General features: G+C 38.9%; 1 protein-coding gene across 3 annotated transcripts; it reads right to left on the bottom strand.

Moving 5' to 3' along the window:
* Positions 1-1,969: 1,969 nt before the first annotated feature.
* Positions 1,970-18,076, bottom strand: LOC111947916 (vascular cell adhesion protein 1-like). 3 transcript variants are annotated; one of them, XM_078950655.1, is made up of 5 exons: positions 6,034-6,503; positions 3,975-4,241; positions 3,559-3,891; positions 2,535-2,783; positions 1,970-2,450 (listed from the first exon to the last, which is right to left on the bottom strand). In XM_078950655.1, the coding sequence occupies exons 1-5, from the start codon at positions 6,116-6,118 to the stop codon at positions 2,284-2,286; spliced, it is 1,101 nt and encodes a 366-aa protein (XP_078806781.1). In that variant the 5' UTR covers positions 6,119-6,503; the 3' UTR covers positions 1,970-2,283. The 3 variants fall into 3 exon arrangements, with proteins under 3 accessions (XP_078806781.1, XP_078806783.1, XP_078806776.1); XM_078950657.1 differs by lacking the exon at positions 6,034-6,503 and adding an exon at positions 17,873-18,062 and having other exon boundaries at positions 1,974-2,450; XM_078950650.1 differs by lacking the exons at positions 1,970-2,450; positions 2,535-2,783; positions 3,559-3,891; positions 3,975-4,241; positions 6,034-6,503 and adding exons at positions 12,081-14,610; positions 14,718-14,972; positions 16,992-17,324; positions 17,408-17,674; positions 17,873-18,076.
* Between the last annotated feature and the right edge of the window lie 230 nt (positions 18,077-18,306).

Genomic DNA, 18,306 nt, shown 5'->3' on the forward strand with positions numbered 1-18,306 from the left:
TGTACCATACATGAAGCTTTGCACTTGTTTAATGTGTAATATGTTCTCTTTTTAAAGGGTTCTTGTTATTCTATGTTTACAATTTATTATTATCTTGTAATTTCTTATTTACGAGTCCTTTGTATTCATTTAGGTTGAAAAATGCATGATCATTGATTTGTTTTGGATGCACTTGTTTGTATCTTCTCTAAATGTGTTCATTTTAATTAACAGTGACCAAAAACAAAACAAAAAATAAAAAATATGAATGAATGAATGAATAAATAAACACACAAATACAAAATAAATGGCGGAAAAATGTGATCCAGGGTTCTTCAGGGTTAAAACCTGCAACACAGATCAAACAAAAGTGGTTTAAGCAAAAAGTTCAAAAAAAAGTGTTGTGATTAAATTGAAACCAAACGCTTTGTAAAAATATATTTTTACCTTCTCCTGCTTTCTTTTTTTTTCATATACACAAACATTTATTTGTATTGTATTTTTTTAACATAAAACAGACAGTAGCTTTTGAAGACACTTTCTTTTAAACTTCAAAGGTGCATGAGAGCAAAAAATTACACTAAATTGTTACAATACAACAACAACAAAAACAATGAAGTTAACCCTTTTTGTCAGGTTCAAAACTTGAAACACAGACAAATTTAACACATTTATTGATAAAAAAAAATCACATTAAAGTCTAAGGGAAGTGACATTCTCCATTCTTGTTGATTACTTTTTTTTATCAGAACAATGTTTTGATTCAGGTACTGATAACCTGCATTGTTAGTAGTGTAAGTTTAAGTGACCAGTGTTTGGTACAAATTATCATAAAAGTACAGTTACACCAAGTGGGTCTGTTTTCTACACAATCATGTGGTGCAGCCGTCATTGCAAATACACAATTCCACGAAAACAAATAGAGAAAAAATAGGCTCATTCAATAAATAATTTTTTTCGGTTTCAAACGCTGGAGGTCACTCTAAAAGCTGTCCCTGAACTGCCCCTCCTTCCTCACGTACAGGTAGGGGATCAATCTAAGATGTAACTTGAGGGTGGGGCTACTTAGCGCATCCGCCAACCACTCCGGCCCCTCCCCTCTTGATTTTAACTGCACCTTGGACATGTTCCTAAAAAGGTTCAGAGATCAGAAGTTTTATCAAAATAACATAACATTTCTGTATTGTTATAAAACCTGACATAAGGTGACACTTACATGTATTTACATATATATATATATATATATATATATATATATATATATATATATATATATATATATCATTGTAGACATGATCTTGTCTTTCAGGTCATACATGGAGCGCCACAATCAAGTGGCTGGAATAATATACAGGAACATGTGTGCACAATATGGACTGGAAACCCCAAGGTCAAAATGGGAAACACCTCCGAAGGTGGTAGAGAATGAGAGGGCAAAGATCCTGTGGGACTTCCAGATCCAGACTGATAGGATGGTAATGGCAAACCAACCAGACATTGTAGTGGTGGATAAAGAACAGAGGAAAGCCGTTGTGGTGGATGTGGCAGTGCCAAGCGATGGAAACATCAGGAAGAAGGAACATGAGAAACTGGAGAAATACCAGGGACTCAGAGAAGAACTGGAGAAAGCCTGGAAAGTGAAGGTGACAGTGGTGCCTGTGGTAATTGGAGCACTCAGGGCAGTAACCCCCAAGCTGGAGGAGTGGCTACAACAGATACCTGGAAAGACCTCAGACCTCTCAGTTCAGAAAAGCGCAGTGCTAGGAACAGCTAAGATACTGCGCAGGACCCTCAAGCTCCCAGGCCTCTGGTAGAGGACCCGAGCTTGGAGGAGAAACCACCCGCGGAGGGTGAGAGGGGCGTTTTTTTATATATATATATATATATATATATATATATATATATATATATATATATATATATATATATATATATATATATATATATATATATATAATTATATATATATAATATATTATATATATATATATATATTATTATTTTTTTTTTTACGTCTTAGTCTATAGGCTTAATTGACTGGTTGGAGATACTAAAATGAACACACAAAACTTTGTGGCTGCTAAAATGAAAAAACAAAGTGACTAAAAAATCTAAATTGATGCAGTGCAAAGAGCAAGACCGCTGTCTTAAAACAGCTATATATATGTATATATCAGTGTATATACACTCATGATTGCTGTTGTACTGCATGAAAAAATAATTAATCCAGACAAACAGTCATCAGCTTTTCGTCTTTGGCCAGCATCACATTGTCCATCCTTCTCAGTTTTGTAGACTCTCACTCTAATAGGGCCCTTGAGAGGGATGACGGCGCAGACGGAAGACATCCTTCAGGTTGTAATCTCTCATGTACTTGTGTTTGTAGCAACAGTAAATTTTTGCAGCAACTATAGTCAAAACCACAGCAGCAAGCACAACTGCTGCAGCTATGATGTACGGGAGGAAGTTAACTGCAACAACAAAGAACAGAATATCAGACATACCAAATGCCCAAGGAACCCCTTTTTGGGACCAGCAGCTGCTTTTAAACTCACCTTGGACGTCCACCTCAAAAATCACACTGACTGCCATCAAACTGTTGCTGACAGTGCAGTTGTACTGGCCTTCATGCTTAAAATTGGCAGATTTAAAGGTGAGAACACTGCTGGCCGGGGAAGAGTCATTGAATGGAAGAATCCAGGTATATGAGGGGGGCGGGTTCCCCGCTGACGAGCAGTTCAGCTGTAGAGTTTCTCCTTCATAGATGCTGATCTGATTCACTTCATTCTGCAGCTCAGGGCCGTCTGGTTAAAGATAAAGATGATGGACACAAAAGTTGGACGTGACTACACTTTGCATCATGACCTCAATGCTGCAATAATTCTCCGTTCATTTTTCATATTTAGGGTATACTTGGATTATAATAAAGAAGATTTCCTCATGCTCAAATAATAATAGAAGCAAAATACAAAACTTCAAATGAAAATTTGTCGCTGGCAGGGAAAAAGCTCTTTGGTTCACTCTGAATAAGACAATGGCCGCAATACTTGGGTAAATTTTTCATAAAAGTATTTCATTTTATTTGCTGTGTATACATTAAGATGAATATAGGCTGCTGTTAGCTACCTGACTCAAATTTGAAATGAATGCACAAAAACTGTTTACTATTTCTCTATAGCACTCTATAGAAGTCTATTTTGGCTTTTTGGGACCAGCGGTTTACTTTTTGTTTGGAAAACAAAAGGGGGGGGGGTGTCACTAAGTCCAGTTCCAACATACAGTCAATTTTAAAGACCCACGCTGGATTAAGCCCATTGTGAAGACTGATTTCCTGACAGTAAAATTTACCAGACTAATTCCTTCTTATGTTTTTGCTTTTTGTTTTTATGCAATATTCAAAATGTTTTTGTTTAGTTGTATTTGTAATTTTACGATAGCAAGTACTAATATTTTTTGAGAACCTTTTTTGAGATTTAAAGCTTAATGGGAAAACTGTCCATGGCATTGTCTTGTTTATCAAAACACAACCCCAATTGAGCATGGTTTGTTTACATTGTATGGTTTTCCCATGAGACTTACAGTGGACTGTTGCAGTGAGACTCTGTGACCTGACCACTAAGGGGCGCTGTGGTCCTTCAGGTCCTAGTTCCAGCTTGGCTCCACATGAGAACTGGGCTCCATCATCTTCTTTGGTGGCGTTAAGGCTGAGACTGAAGGAGCCATTCTCTGGTTTCCTTGAAGTTGTTCCGGAGAACTGTTCTTGGCCTAGTTCTGTCTGTCCTCTGTAGAAGGTCACAGTCAGGTTCTCAGCAGGAGCCACATCCCCTACTTCACACACAAGGTTGTACTGACTCTTCTCAAGCATTGGCCCAGAATGGTTTAAAACAGAGATGGACACGTTTGTTGGCATTTCTGAGAAACCAGGAAATCACAAATAAATGTACAGCAAACACCATCAGAGTTCAAATTGAGACATTTTCAAAGATTGTACTTACGGTACAGAGTGACCTTCAGTGTGCTACAACACTGAGTTCCATTGTGATCAATATAATAGCAGATGGGATCACTCTTCCATTCAGTCAAGCTGCTAACTTTCCACTTTAATGTGCTTCCATTTTTTTCTTTATATCCAGAGGCTTCCAAATTAGCGAGACTTTCATCACAGCCAGACTGACATGGTACACACGTGGCAAAGGCTGGATCTCCATACTTCACCACCAGTGAGGACGGAGTGAACACCGGCTTATCGGGACAGGTATTATCTGTAGAGGGAGAAAAAAATAAACATTTTTTATGCCGACTGTAACTGCCACCAATTGATTTTTTCTAAATACAATGAAACAATCTATGAAAAAATTGTACAGTATCTATATAGGAAACGTACAAATAGTTCTATAGTCACATAATTCCATCTTTAAACATAAAAAAAACTTGAACAAATTTTTATTTTTTTATGTTTTTTAGAAAATAAGTATTGTTTCTCAATTATGTTAACTATTAGCTATGGGTGACAGTGGCTCAGGTGGTTGAGCGGGTCGTCCAATGACCGAAGGGTAGGCGGTTCGATCCCCGCTCCCACCAGCCAAAATGTCGTTGTGTCCTTGGGCAAGACACTTCACCCTCCTTGCCTCCAGTGTGGCTCCACTGGTGTGTGAATGTGCATGAATGCTCCTGGTGATGGTCAGAGGGGCCATAGGTGCAAAATGGCAGCCACACCTCTGTCAGTCTGCCCCAGGACAGCTGTGGCTACAACCGTAGCTTACCATCACCAAGTATGAATGAGGAGTGAATGAATAATGGATACAATGTAAGCGCTTTGAGTGTCTTGAAAAGCGCAGATAAATCCAATCCATTATTATTATTAATTAAAATTTTTATGTTTTAATAACAGTACTAAAGTAATCTCATTACCTCCTGGTTATCAACATTACCAACCATCAATTTCAGGAAAAAGCACAATTTTTAAAATGTTTTCTGATTGTTGCTGTTTTTAGCACTGCAGTGACTAAATAAACATAGAGGCATAATATTGATCTTTCTAAAGTCTGAAAACCATTAAAGGCCATTGATTTGGATGGACTAAAATTATTAAGATAATAAAAAATAGCTCTGCTTGCCTGAGGCTTTTAGCAAAACAAACTGCTCGCATCATCATCAAACTGACCCTCATCATTTATTAACCCCTTCAAGTTTAAAACATTTGAAAATGATCTCCTTCACAAAATATTTCCTTTTCTGAAATGACAATGAAAAAACATTAATATATCAGCTACCAAAAAAAACCTTTTACATTTAATAGTCTCAAGTAGTTTTTTTACTTAAGATTTTGATTTCTTATTTGAAACTATAGGATTTTTACATTTTATTTCCCAATCCCCTTGTCAAAACTGCAACAATAAAGGAAAATTTAAATCAGCATAGTTCAACCATTACAGTGTGGGTGTAATGATTAATCAAATTAATCGATCAATTTAAGTTCCCTTGATCTAACCAGATTGATCTGTGTGAGGCAAATTGTTAATCCAATTAACCTCTAACATATAGAATTGTTTCAAAATGTAACAAATCGATGCAATATTGAATTTTAATCGACATTGGAAAATACCCTTTGGATTGAGACACTGTTTTATTTAACCGTAACGTCACAAACGACCAAGTGCATCACAGTGACCAACACGCGATGGCATCAAAAAACCATCATCATCACTCCAAATCAGTCCATCATTCCAGTCCAATGTTCCAGTAAACTTTATACAACCAAAATGTGAATGGATTTGTTCTTTTTGTTTACCTGTTTGTTTCTACACATATTTAATTAAAAGCAAACATATTTTTTACCTATTTAATGGATACTGGTTGTATTTTGCTTTCCACATGGCTTCATACAGGAAGAAGAAATGTTTTCCTGCTCGTCGCGGTTCTTGGGGTTTAACCACCAAACATCCATGGACATAAATAAACAATGACTGCTTAGCTTTACATGTCCACATCAGTTTTTCACAAGGAAGAAAAGAAAATGGATTTAAGATACAAAGCTTGATTCTGGACACTTACCGCAGCTGTTCACCTCGAAGACCAGCAGAGAAACCATCAGAGAAACCAGCAGAGGAACTGTCAAAAACACTGAAGAGGCACTCATAATGTCTTTTTTTTAAATTCAAAACAAGGTTTACGTAAAATCTTTACAACCAGGAGCGGTCAGAGAGGGTCTACAAACTGAAACTGAAACTCCTTATATTAAAATAACTATCCCTCCTCCTCGTAGACTCAGGCAGCGCTGGGATTTCCCAGCAGGATGTTCTCTCTCTGAAGAAAAAAAAGGAACATCTGTCTTGTTGAGACGTGATTCCCCGTCCTAAAATGTCTTACCCAAGTTCTTTTTTAGTCGAGGAAGAAGCACAATCCAAAAAGTCTAATTGAGCTATTTTATTTGGAGAGGAACATGGTCCTTATAAAGCCTTGGAGACCGTTTCTCTGCATTCCTCACAACATGGAGTGACTTCACTCCCCCTAAATCTCGTGTAACACTCATGCAGGGGCGTTCCTTGGATACTCACACTTTAAGGTTACTTGACACCAGAGGCCAGCTCTAGACCCACCCCAAGCATCCCTGCCAACACCACTGAGACCCTCCCTACCTCTCTGCATGCAGCTTTAGGGATCAGACAATGGACTTATAGGGAAAAAAAACAAACATGTAAACATATAGCGCATTTTTGATACAAATAAAAAGTAATTAAAAAGCATTTATTAAAAGCTGTATAAAAATCAAATCTGTATAAAAAGCTTTTGTGAAAGTAAAATCCTTCATTCTCTAAAAGGAATTCGGAAGAGGGGCTTTGTGGGGAAGTCCCTCTATGAGGACAATGACAAGAACCAGCATGAACTTCTCAGTCAGCAGTTTTACCGGTGCAAATAAAATGGCGAGCAACATTGGAGCTTTCCAACCATACAGCTTTGAGTCAGATGCCAAATATATGCACAAAAAGACTTTTCATAAAAAGCCTGATGAAAAAGTTACCTAAGCATAATGAAAGTAAAATCAATATCCCAAAAATAAATCTATCTAATCTAAAAAGTGAAAGTTCAGCTCCTCAGAATTCTTTCTTTCCATAGAGACACCACAAATTGCAGCCACAGGATGTGTAGAAACACACCAACTTCCTTTTTCAAAATGAGCTTTCTATGGTCTTCAGTATTTATCCCTTTAAGTTGCTTAACTCCCACTTTTGCTATCGCAGTAAACTTCAACTTCAGCTTGACAGTTCCCTATCCGAATTAGGAATTCCAGCAATGTTCAGTATGAGGATAAAGGGTGAATGAGGCACCTAACTGGAATGCCTGCTTCTCAGTGGGAGTGAAGCTTTACATCCCTCCAACTAACCTAAAGACTCACTCCAATGAAAATTGTGTCCTTAATATTTTTATCATGTTCTTGTGGCATTTTTCTGTTAATAGGGGACATATATACAGTGAAGAAAATTGAGCTTTAAATTGTATTTCTGAGTACTTTGTTATTCAGTTGTGCTGAATAAGGAGCAGAAGAAAAAAAATAGAGTTTGAAAAAGCTTATAGCTGTGACAAAGAAAAGAGGGCCACAAGCTCCCTGCTCTGCTCCATTCTGATACATCCACTTGTAGACGACTAGATCCATGTACGTCTTTGTTTTCTTCGTCTGAGCTGGCATCTGACTTAAGACTGTACGGCTGGATAGCTTTGATATTGCTTGTCATTTGCTTTGCACTGGTAATGTTAGGATGGGGGTCTGAGAGGCTGTAAGACAGCAGCAGAGAGGGTAAACAGTTGGGTGACGGGAAGTGGGGGCATACTTTCTCTAATTCTTATTTTGGCTGAAAACGGCATATTCAATATAAAAAGACCACTGAGGATGATTTTACAATAGATCTAAAGATGATCAGAGTAGGACTTTAAACTTTCTGTCTATTCAGCCTCATTCAAAATGAGGGGGTGGACTTTTGGTGATGGTGGGTCTTCTGAGCCCATCCCAGCAATAGTAGTGTAAGAGGAAGAGCGGAAATTGTTAGCAAATTGTGCTCATTTTGAAATCCCCTCCCCTTGGGGAAATGACAATCGCCAGATGCACGCCTCTGAACTGTGGAAGGAAGCGGGTGTATACTCCACAGAAAAAGGCTCCAGCTGATGTTATCACTGCTTAAAAAAGTCCTCATCTATGCACATGTGTAATGGAAGTGTAGCTTTCAGTGAGTGACGAACATATGTACTTGCTTCAGTTTTCTAACAGTCACATTCATCTCTAGGTCAAAAACTAAGCTGATGGTCAAACTCTGGCCTTTTAATGAAATAAACCCTGTTCAAATGTGGGAAATTTAAAGTTATCTGCAACTGGAGAGCAAGGAGAGCTTGCAAACCACACATTCTGACAATCACTGGTTCCTCATTCCGTTCTCTTTATCCTGTAGCAAAAGGAGGCAGTAAACAGTTGTCAGGAACTGGAGATGAAGGATCCAACATGCAGGAGGCTTGCTATGGTGGCAGAAACTGAAACATTCAATAAATAAACTGATTTGAAACATAACAAATCCAACAGCGCACCAAAAGAGTGTCAGAACAGAACAGACGACCTGGAAACCAGACACTTAAAAGGACTGAAGGTGATGAACTACATGAATCCAGCTGTGGATTATCAGCCTGAACCCGGTGAGACTGACAAGGAAAACAGTACATGAAGAAAACCACACAAATTCAGTCCTCACAACAGTTTATCATCCACATCTGAACAGCCAGTTTCTAGCTTGAGAAACTTCTGTTTCTGAAGTTGTTTCAACAGCTACTTCTAAAACTAGAAGTCTTTGTCCGTCTTTGCTGCTTTTAATGTATTTCTTTTAAACTGAGACATCGCTGACTTTTTCAAAACAATGTGTTTTATTTATCTATTTTTGGGTGGAGGCTTACCAAAGTTTCAGGTAAACATGTTTGCCTGATGAGATGATTAAGACAAATATCTGCTAACCATTAAAGTACCTTTGCAATGTTTAAAGTTTGTGAAATGTGTGGGACTTTGTCCAATGTTTCTAATATTGTACTTTCCCTGTGTTATGAAAGTTTCTTAAATGCTTTTTTTCTCTGTACAGTTAGAGGTTATTTTAAACTTTCTAAACACAGTAGTGACACAATAAACAAAAAAAATCATTTTAACTTAGTTTGATTTTTTTATGACACATTGAAAATAGTGTTCTGATGATGCAACACAGCTGTGCAATTCATCTTCTTTTAATGACTATCAGAGGTAATTCACTTGATTGTTTTTGCAATTGGTTTATTTAAAGCAATAAAAACAAAACAAAACAAAACAAGGAAAAATAACTAAAGAAGACAAACGAAATATCCATGTTTCATGTAGATATTCATCTTCTTCCGTTTTGTCCCTTTTGGGGTCATGGGGCTGCTGGAGCCTATCCTGGCCACTTGTGGGCAAAGGCAGGGGACACCCTGGACAGGTTGCCAGTCTGTCACAGGGTAGAGTGTCCACAATCACAAACACACGCACTCTCACATTCACACCTACCGACAATTTAGATTAACCAGTTAACCTATGAAGCATATTTTGGGACAGTGGGAGGAAGCCGGAGACCCCAGAGAAAACCCACGTAGCCACGTGGAAAACATGCAAACTCCACACAGAAAGGTCCCCCATTGATGTACTCAATGGAGGACCTTTCTCTCTTCATGTGACCTTCACGTTAGCCCAAGTACAGCACTCAGAGAGTTTCATGGAATGGGTCTCCATCACCGAGCAGCTGCATCCAAGCCACACATCACCAAGTGCAACGCAAAGCGTCGGATGCAGTGGTGTAAAGCACGCCACCACTGGACTTTAGAGCAGTGGAGATGCCTTCTCTGGAGTGATGACTCACGCTTTTACATCTGGCAATCTGATGGACGAGTCTTGGTTTGGAGGTTGGCAGGAGCACTGCACATTTCAGACTGCATTGTGTCGAGTATGAAATTTGGTGGAGGAGGAATTATGGTGTGGGGTTGTATTTCTGGACTTGGGCTTGGTCCTTTAGTTCCAGTGAAAGGAACTCCGAATGCTTCAGGATATCAAAACATTTTGTAGAATTCAATTCTCCCAACCTTGAAGGAACAGTTTGGAGCAGATTCTTCCTCTTCCAGCATGGATGACAGAGTCTGGTGTGGATAAACTTGACTGACCTGCACAGAGTCCTGACCTGAATCCAACAGAACACCTTTGGGATGAATTAGAGCTGAGACTGAAAGCCAGGCCTTCTCCACCAACATCAGTGTGTGACCTCAATGCACTTTTGAAGTAATGGTTAAAAAATTCCTGTAAACACACTCCTCAAGCTTTTAGACAGCCGTCCCAGAGAAGTTGAAGCTGTAATAGCTAGAGAAGTTGGACTGACATCATATTAAACTCTATGAGTTAGGAATGGGATAGCACTTCACTTCATATATGAGTCAAGGCAGATGAGCCAATACTTTAAGTAATATACAGTATGTATACATTTGATGAATTCATTTATATTCCTATGATCCAACCAGTCAAATTGTGTTAAATCTACCTGTACTATTAAAAAAAATCATTTCAAAATGAGATAAATCAATAATTGAATGGATCTGGGAAAATACCATTTGAATTGAGACATGGTTGGTTTATTTTACTATAAAATAAAAACGACCAAGTCCATCACAACAGACCAAAAACATGGGAGCAAAAAAATGATCAACACATCATTAGAATACAACAAATACATAAGAACACGTCACCTGCACTTTTCAGTACCAGGTATTTATCTCTGAGTCACACTGGTTGAACCTTTGGCTAAAGATGTCCTGTAAAGATTTAAGGTCAGTGAATCAGATCAAATCGAATTATTAAAAAAATTAAACAATATTATCAATTGTATCAGCAACCACAAAATATATGAATCAAATTGCTGTTATAACAAATCTTTAGATCCCTAATATATAGGTATCAGCTATGTGTGTGTGTCCTAAATGATGCCATTTAAGTTGCATAATCAGAAATACACATATTTGCTCTGACACATACAGGACACGACATTGCATCCATTACACTCTTTGAGTGCCGTGTGAGGAGACAGAATGGAAATCATGGATCAGCTATGAGTCAGTTTTGGGTTAAGCAGAAGTGAGAGGTGGAAGTGCATATTTCCTGTTCAGTTTGACAGCATTTAAATGTCAACACATTACTGGTAATTTGCAATGGTGTGATTCTTTACAGCAGAAAAAGATTTTGGTTTTCAGAGAATGAACTCATTGAAAAAAAATCATAATCCATCCAATCTATTTGTTAGGAGAAAATGTAAACCTTCAGTTTTTGAAGGAGCAAACAGCTTGACCTTGGTGTGATCTTTACTTTTTCAGTAAAATGGCAAATGTCTTTAAATGTAATCAGTGTTACAAACTTAAGGATTCTGTCAATTTTACAAAAGTAAAACTGCAATAAAATTGTAAGACTGGACATAGTTGGGCTACAAAGTGGTGTAGTGGTTAGTAAATAGAAATAAGTCCCTGGTTCATGTGTGGGTTTTCTCCTGACACTCCACTTCTTCCCACATCCCAACAAATCCACAGTGAAAACTGCACGATTCTGAATGATCCCAAGGAATCAATGGGAATATGAGTGTGTGTGATTGTGTGGCAACAGACTGCTGATTTTTCCCGGGTTTACCCCACCTTAGCCCAACGGTAGCAGGGATAGGCTCCAGCAGCTCCTTGACCACGAAAGAGGTTCTGCAGGTTCACAAAATGGTTGAATGGAGGATGTTTATGATGATCATTTTTCTGTTTGCCATCTTTTTGCCTTAGGTTTTTTTTTTTTTTTTGTAATAAACATTTGATCCAGAAGACAAGGTATCAGTAATTTAATCATTTTTGGAAAAATAACTCAAATACATTTGAGCTGTGACAATTTCACACATCAAGGAAACAAATTTATCTAGGAATTCAACACCAAAAGATTTTTGATACTGAAAATAAAATGGTTTTAAAAGACATCGCCATAAAAATATTTGCGACCACCCTGAAAACAAGGGATTTCCAAATACGTAAAAAATGAAGACATGACAGCCATATTTATTGTTCTTTTTATTTTCAAGAGATAGATAAACGTAGACCAAATTATCTTTAAAAAACGCAGCAACAGAAAAAAACAAAAAAATATGACAAAGCAAAGCCCAATAAAAATGCATAGCTGTCCTTACTAGCTGTAGAATGTTTCAGAATGAGCCGTACATTTTCCTCATAAGAAACCATGATAGGTCTAAGGCAGTGTTTTTCAACCTTTTTTGAGCCACAGCACACTTTAACATTGACAAAAATCCCGCGGCACACCAGCATTCAAAAAAAAAAAGGAGAAACTCAGTCTGTATTGATGTACAGCCCCTCCAAAATCTCATGTGCATTTTTTTGATAATTGTGGCAGAAAAAGCTGGAAGTTGCAGCTGTTTTTTTTTCTAAAAGATGTAATAAAAGTTACGTTAGAAGATTTAAAAACTGTTTGATTTGTGTTCGTTGTGGTTTCAAGACGTTAAGAGGAGAGACTCGTTGTGCGCCGAGACGCTCACGCTGTCACTTTTAACCCAATGCATCACGGGAGATGTAGTTCAATAATCCGGCGAAAGCAGAAAGACGAGCGTCTCTGAGCTTCATCGTTTTGTTCACTTGTTCCACGGTCTGACACCGGATTCTGTGGAAAGCTACACCGCTAAAGACGAGCTTTAGCTGGTATTTTTGTTGGAACTGAGAGACTTTATGAGCAGAATTCAGAACAAGGAAGTCAAGACTTTAGCCACTTCTGATTGGTTAGACTGAAGACATGTGATTAAGAATCCAAGAATGATTGGCGGAGACAGTTAAAGGGGCAGGACTTTTCCTAAAACAGATTAAGCTGCGGCTAAATCGCAGTACCGTCATTCTTATCAAAATGTCTTTAATAGAATCAAATAAACACAAAGAAAAAGTATTTTATGATCTTTCATATTCCTAATTTCTTTGTGTTTTATCAGGGCCTGTAAGGATGAACAAAGAGCTGATTTCCTGGAGATGGGAAATGTTTTTAGATCAATTAATGAGGGCAATTTTCCACGGCACACTTGACCATCTTCCACGGCACACTAGTGTGACGCGGCACACTGGTTGAAAAACACTGGTCTAAGGTTTCAGCCAAAGATACCACAAACACAAGCAAGCAGGATGAACGTGCAGAATAAGTCAAAGTTTATATTCAGAGTGAATATGATGAAAGCCTTTTTACATTTGAAATCCTTTTCCTAAATCTGCATTTTTTTCTTCTAAATTCTCTTTTAAAAATTCCAGCATTAAAGCTCATTCATAAATGCACAAAAGTTTTATTTTAAATGCCTCCCCCCCCTTTTTTAAAACTCAAAAAGCTGCTTCCTTTGCTACAGCTGATGAGCCAGGGACGAATGGGATCTCATCAGTATCAGTCTCTCCTTCTTTTGCATTTAAAATGTCGGATATTTATGAGAAGCTTCGGATGGAGTTACTAGAATAAAGTTTCAAGACAATCTTTCTGTAAACTTTAAGAAAAGGGAAAAAAAAGGTTTAACATTTGAGCAGCAAAAAACAAAGTTTACAACGTGGTTTCTGCTTTTTTCTTCAAATGAAGTCATCAACTTTTATGAACTGAAAGTTGCATGTCAGCAGTGCAAGACCAGGTGGAACAGTTAAGACATCAAGTAGGAAGAAAGAAGGTTATTTTGTTCACATTTTGCCAGAACTTATCTTTCTTGAAGGAATCATTTCAAAGTTTATGACTCACTAATAATCCCAAAACCAAAACACTATGTTTCTTCTAAAAGTTTACCCATGTCAGCAGAGTTTTACCGTAGCACACAGGTGTCAGGGAGGATCCCTTCCAGTGGTTAGGCATCAACATAAGGTTAAGTACTTAATCCTCCATTACACATGTGTTAGCAGTGGCAGACTTGGTAGTTTGGGGGCCCCAGGCGAACAATTACACGGGGCCCTCAGCAGTGGTTGTATTAATCATTTTTTAAATCCAAGACCTTCTTCATTAGCCACTTTTAGATAGCATCAGTGTCAAAAATCCAAAGGGATGCAAAAGGGATGATGGAAAATGTGGGCAGGGTTAATCTGCCCCAATGGTCCCATCTACAACTCAGAATTTCTAATTAACTAATGCTGCTCTGCAGAAACTAGAAAACAACAGAGTTTTTTTTCTATTTTGACTAAAAACAACATAAAAGGACCACTGGGAACACTTTTACCATAGGTCAAAAGATGATTGGAGTGGGACTTTAAATAGTAATAGGCGTGGACATTATTTTATACATACATATACCGTATGTGTTAAGTGCTCAGCTCAGGGGCCCCAAAGTGTTGGGGGCAACAGGCATTCTGGCTAGTGGTAAATCCACTCCTGTGGGTTAGCAGTTTACAAACTATAAGCTGAAGCCTGTAAAGAGACAAAAATCACAGAACACAGAATGATTTGATGAACCTGTAAACTGAACTGTGGTGTGACATCACTTGTTGGTCCAGAAGGAGTCGTCACAGTGCTTCTAGCTGTTGTGAAGCTTGAGTCTGCTTGAGGGGCCGCAGAGGAGGTGGCCTCCAAACCTGTGGAGGCAGACGGTTCAAAGACATTTCCATGAATGAAACATGGAGCAGCCATTTTTGGTTGATTACCGGTAGTTTTGTGTTTTTGTGGTGAGTCATTTACTTACTTTGGACTTTCACGTTAAAAAGCACACTGACTGTCTTGACACTGTTGCTGACAGTGCAATTGTACTGCCCTTCATGCTGAGAACTTGCAGTTTCAATGGTTAGAACTCCGTCATTAAAGTGAGGGCCCCTGAATGGAAGAGTCCAGATGTATGAGGGGTTGGGGTTTCCCACAGCCGAGCAGTTCAGACGGAGAGTTCCTTTTTCCTTGACTGTGATCTGATCTGGATTAACTGTTGCCTGCAGGTCAGGACCATCTGGTTGGGAATTCACAGAGAAGGAAATAAAGTTATACTATCAAAAAAAGGGGGGGGGGGGGAGTTTGATATTGTCAAAACAGAGCACTCAACTGCTGTTAAAAAATGCCACTTTCATGATATCACATTTAAGAATTGAGACTTACTAAAAGTTATCGGGGGAAAATGTGCAACTATCTCATCAAATTTCACAACATGGAATGTATCTAAATAAAAAAGGAGGATTTATAAAAGAAAATGTGATGCTTCTGTAGAGATCCACGACAACAGAACAGAAGAGAAATGCAGTCAGGAAGATTCTCTACAGGCACCACTTCCTTTAGGATTGTAGTCCGGAAGAGCTTTGATAAGTGAAGCGAGTCGGGGCCAGGCAGTCAGGACACGCATAAGTCAGGATGTCAGAAGGGCACAAAATGATGGACAGGCAGAGGTTGGGATACTGGCGAGACAACACGACTTAACCAGAACATAAAAAACCTCTGGAACAGGTGATCAACAACTAGGATCTGGCAGAGAAACAGAAGGAGCAGAAAACTTAAAAACCTGGCTAAATGGGTGCACGGCATGATCCTAGATGATTATTAGATGGAAAACAGCTGACACAGGAAGTTCATACATGATCATCCTCTTACAGGTGCTAAGGAACAGGACAACCTCCCATACTTTCAAGCACCGGCACCAAGTGGTCCACTGGGCTGATTTGGATGATAACACTTAAACTCCAAAATGAAAGCTGGATCCTAGATTAAACTGGAAGGGGCCTACAATGACTCCTCTGGGACCCACTTCTCACAGTCCTAGTTGGCCTACTCCACCCAAATAACGTTTCGGAACCAGGCAGATGGGTTTTAAGACTTGCCTCCAAATACTGAGATTGTCTCTGCCTGGCCATTGGTCTGAGGGGGAAACCCTGAGAAGAGACTGAAGGAAATGCAAAGAAGACAACAGAATTAAGACCAGAAGTTTGGGATGGATTAGAGACCTTGATCTGAAACAATATCTCTAATCCATGAGCCTGAACAAGCATTGCCACATGACCTCTGCAGTCTCTTTGACAGGTGGCAATTAGGAATGAGGGATAAAGTGCACCATTTTAGAAAAGTGGTCTACGACTGTCAGAATAACCAAATTGTCCTGTGAGATAGGACACCAGGACCATCTATGGAGGCATGAGACCATGGATGTTTGGGAATAGATGGTGGGGAACCTTGCAGGTTTTAGCTACAGCGTAGTTGCAACAGATTCTTTGACTTCTGATTATACATAAGGTCACCAAAGGTTGGAAGTGAAGCACAGAAGCATATTGGTCCGGGTCTCCCAGGGACATGAAGCAGGTCAGAAGGATGAGTAACTGAAGCATCAATAGCAGAAACCTTAAATAACTGGCTGAACAGGTGCATGCCGCGATTCTAGATAATAATAGAAAGGAAATAGCCGGAGCAGGAAGTCAATGCAGAGTCATCCTCTAACAGATGTAAGGGAGGAACATGACATGTGAGTCAGATCTTAAAGAGTCTTTAAGCGTCCTCTTAAAAAAAAGTCCAAAAATATTTGTGCAAAAAGTGCTGAAATGACAGGCAGTCACAAAGTTCAGGATTTGGGTTTTCCTTTTTTACTACAGGCACTGAGTCATTACCTCTTACACAACTCCTTTTGTGAATTGTAAGGTTAAAAAAGCCCTCTAGACTATTACAAACATGTACTTTTGTGGTGTCAAAAATACAGAGTTGCCCTTCCTGACACAGGATACACGGTCATGTGTAAGGAAGGGCAGTCAGTAAAACTCCATGCCTAACCACCTGTGGCGACACCAGACAGGATAAGACTAAAGGTGAACGACATGAATTGTAAAGCAGTTCCTGAACTTTAACTGTCAGGTTTTTTTTTAATCACTTTTTTAAACTGCATTTTTTCTGAAAAATTCTGTTTACTAACATAGAATAATTAAAATATTAGATTTAAAATAATTAATAGAAGTGGATTTTACAACACTTGATAATGGATTTTCCTTTGACTTACAGTGGACTGTTGCAGTGAGACTCTGTGACCTGACCACTAAGGGGCGCTGTGGTCCTTCAGGTCCTAGTTCCAGCTTGGCTCCACATGAGAACTGGGCTCCATCATCTTCTTTGGTGGCGTTAAGGCTGAGACTGAAGGAGCCATTCTCTGGTTTCCTTGAAGTTGTTCTGGAGTACTGTGCTTTGCCTAGTTCTGTCTGTCCTCTGTAGAAGGTCACAGTCAGGTTCTCAGCAGGAGCCACATCCCCTACTTCACACACAAGGTTGTACTGACTCTTCTCAAGCATTGGCCCAGAATGGTTTAAAACAGAGATGGACACGTTTGTTGGCATTTCTGAGAAACCAGGAAATCACAAATAAATGTTCAGCAAACACCATCAGAGTTCAAATTGAGACATTTTCAAAGATTGTACTTACGGTACAGAGTGACCTTCAGTGTGCTACAACACTGAGTTCCATTGTGATCAATATAATAGCAGATGGGATCACTCTTCCATTCAGTCAAGCTGCTAACTTTCCACTTTAATGTGCTTCCATTTTTTTCTTTATATCCAGAGGCTTCCAAATTAGCGAGACTTTCATCACAGTCAGACTGGCATGCTACACACGTGGCAAAGGCTGGATCTCCATACTTCACCACCAGTGAGGACGGAGTGAACACCGGCTTATCGGGACAGGTATAATCTATAGAGGGAGGGAAAGATAGTAGTCGAGTGCTGTCAGTTCCGATCATTTTGTCCATAATTTATGATGCTGTGGTTCTGTTTTAGCTCAATACCAGAAAAATAAAACAACAAAAGCTGCTTGATCCTCTCAAATCAAATAGCATCAATAGCTACCAGACGAAGCATTGCAGATCCAAAGGAAGGGAGCATTACTCACCACAGCTAGAAACAAAGCAGATGCACTGCAAACTCACAACAAACAGAGAAAAACAAAAAGGCATTTTCTTTGTCTTTTAGAGCAAAAACAAACCTCCAACAGAAAGTCTGCGTTGATCTGAAATGGAAGCCTTTGCCTCTTTCATTTAATTGTCAGTTGAACAATGGTTGGCCCCACATAACAGCCTAAAACACAGAGCATCCTGTTTTCATTCCTCACATCCCCTCTGCCCCCCTGACAGGCACGTTAGTTGGAATGGTCTTTGGAAAACTTGAAAGTCCTTTTTTGTTTGTTTCCAGGTCAGGTTTGGGTGTGGAGGTTGCTCCTTGTAATTTTAGCATTGAAGAATGGAAAAAAAACAAAAGAGGAATTGATGAAAAACTGACAAACACAACACACCAAAACTGGAAGATCACACCAGAGTGTTCACAAAA

This window comes from Oryzias latipes, chromosome 1 (genome assembly GCF_053564925.1).
Source record: "Oryzias latipes strain Hd-rR chromosome 1, Olatipes_Hd-rR_3.1".
NCBI lineage: Eukaryota > Metazoa > Chordata > Actinopteri > Beloniformes > Adrianichthyidae > Oryzias > Oryzias latipes.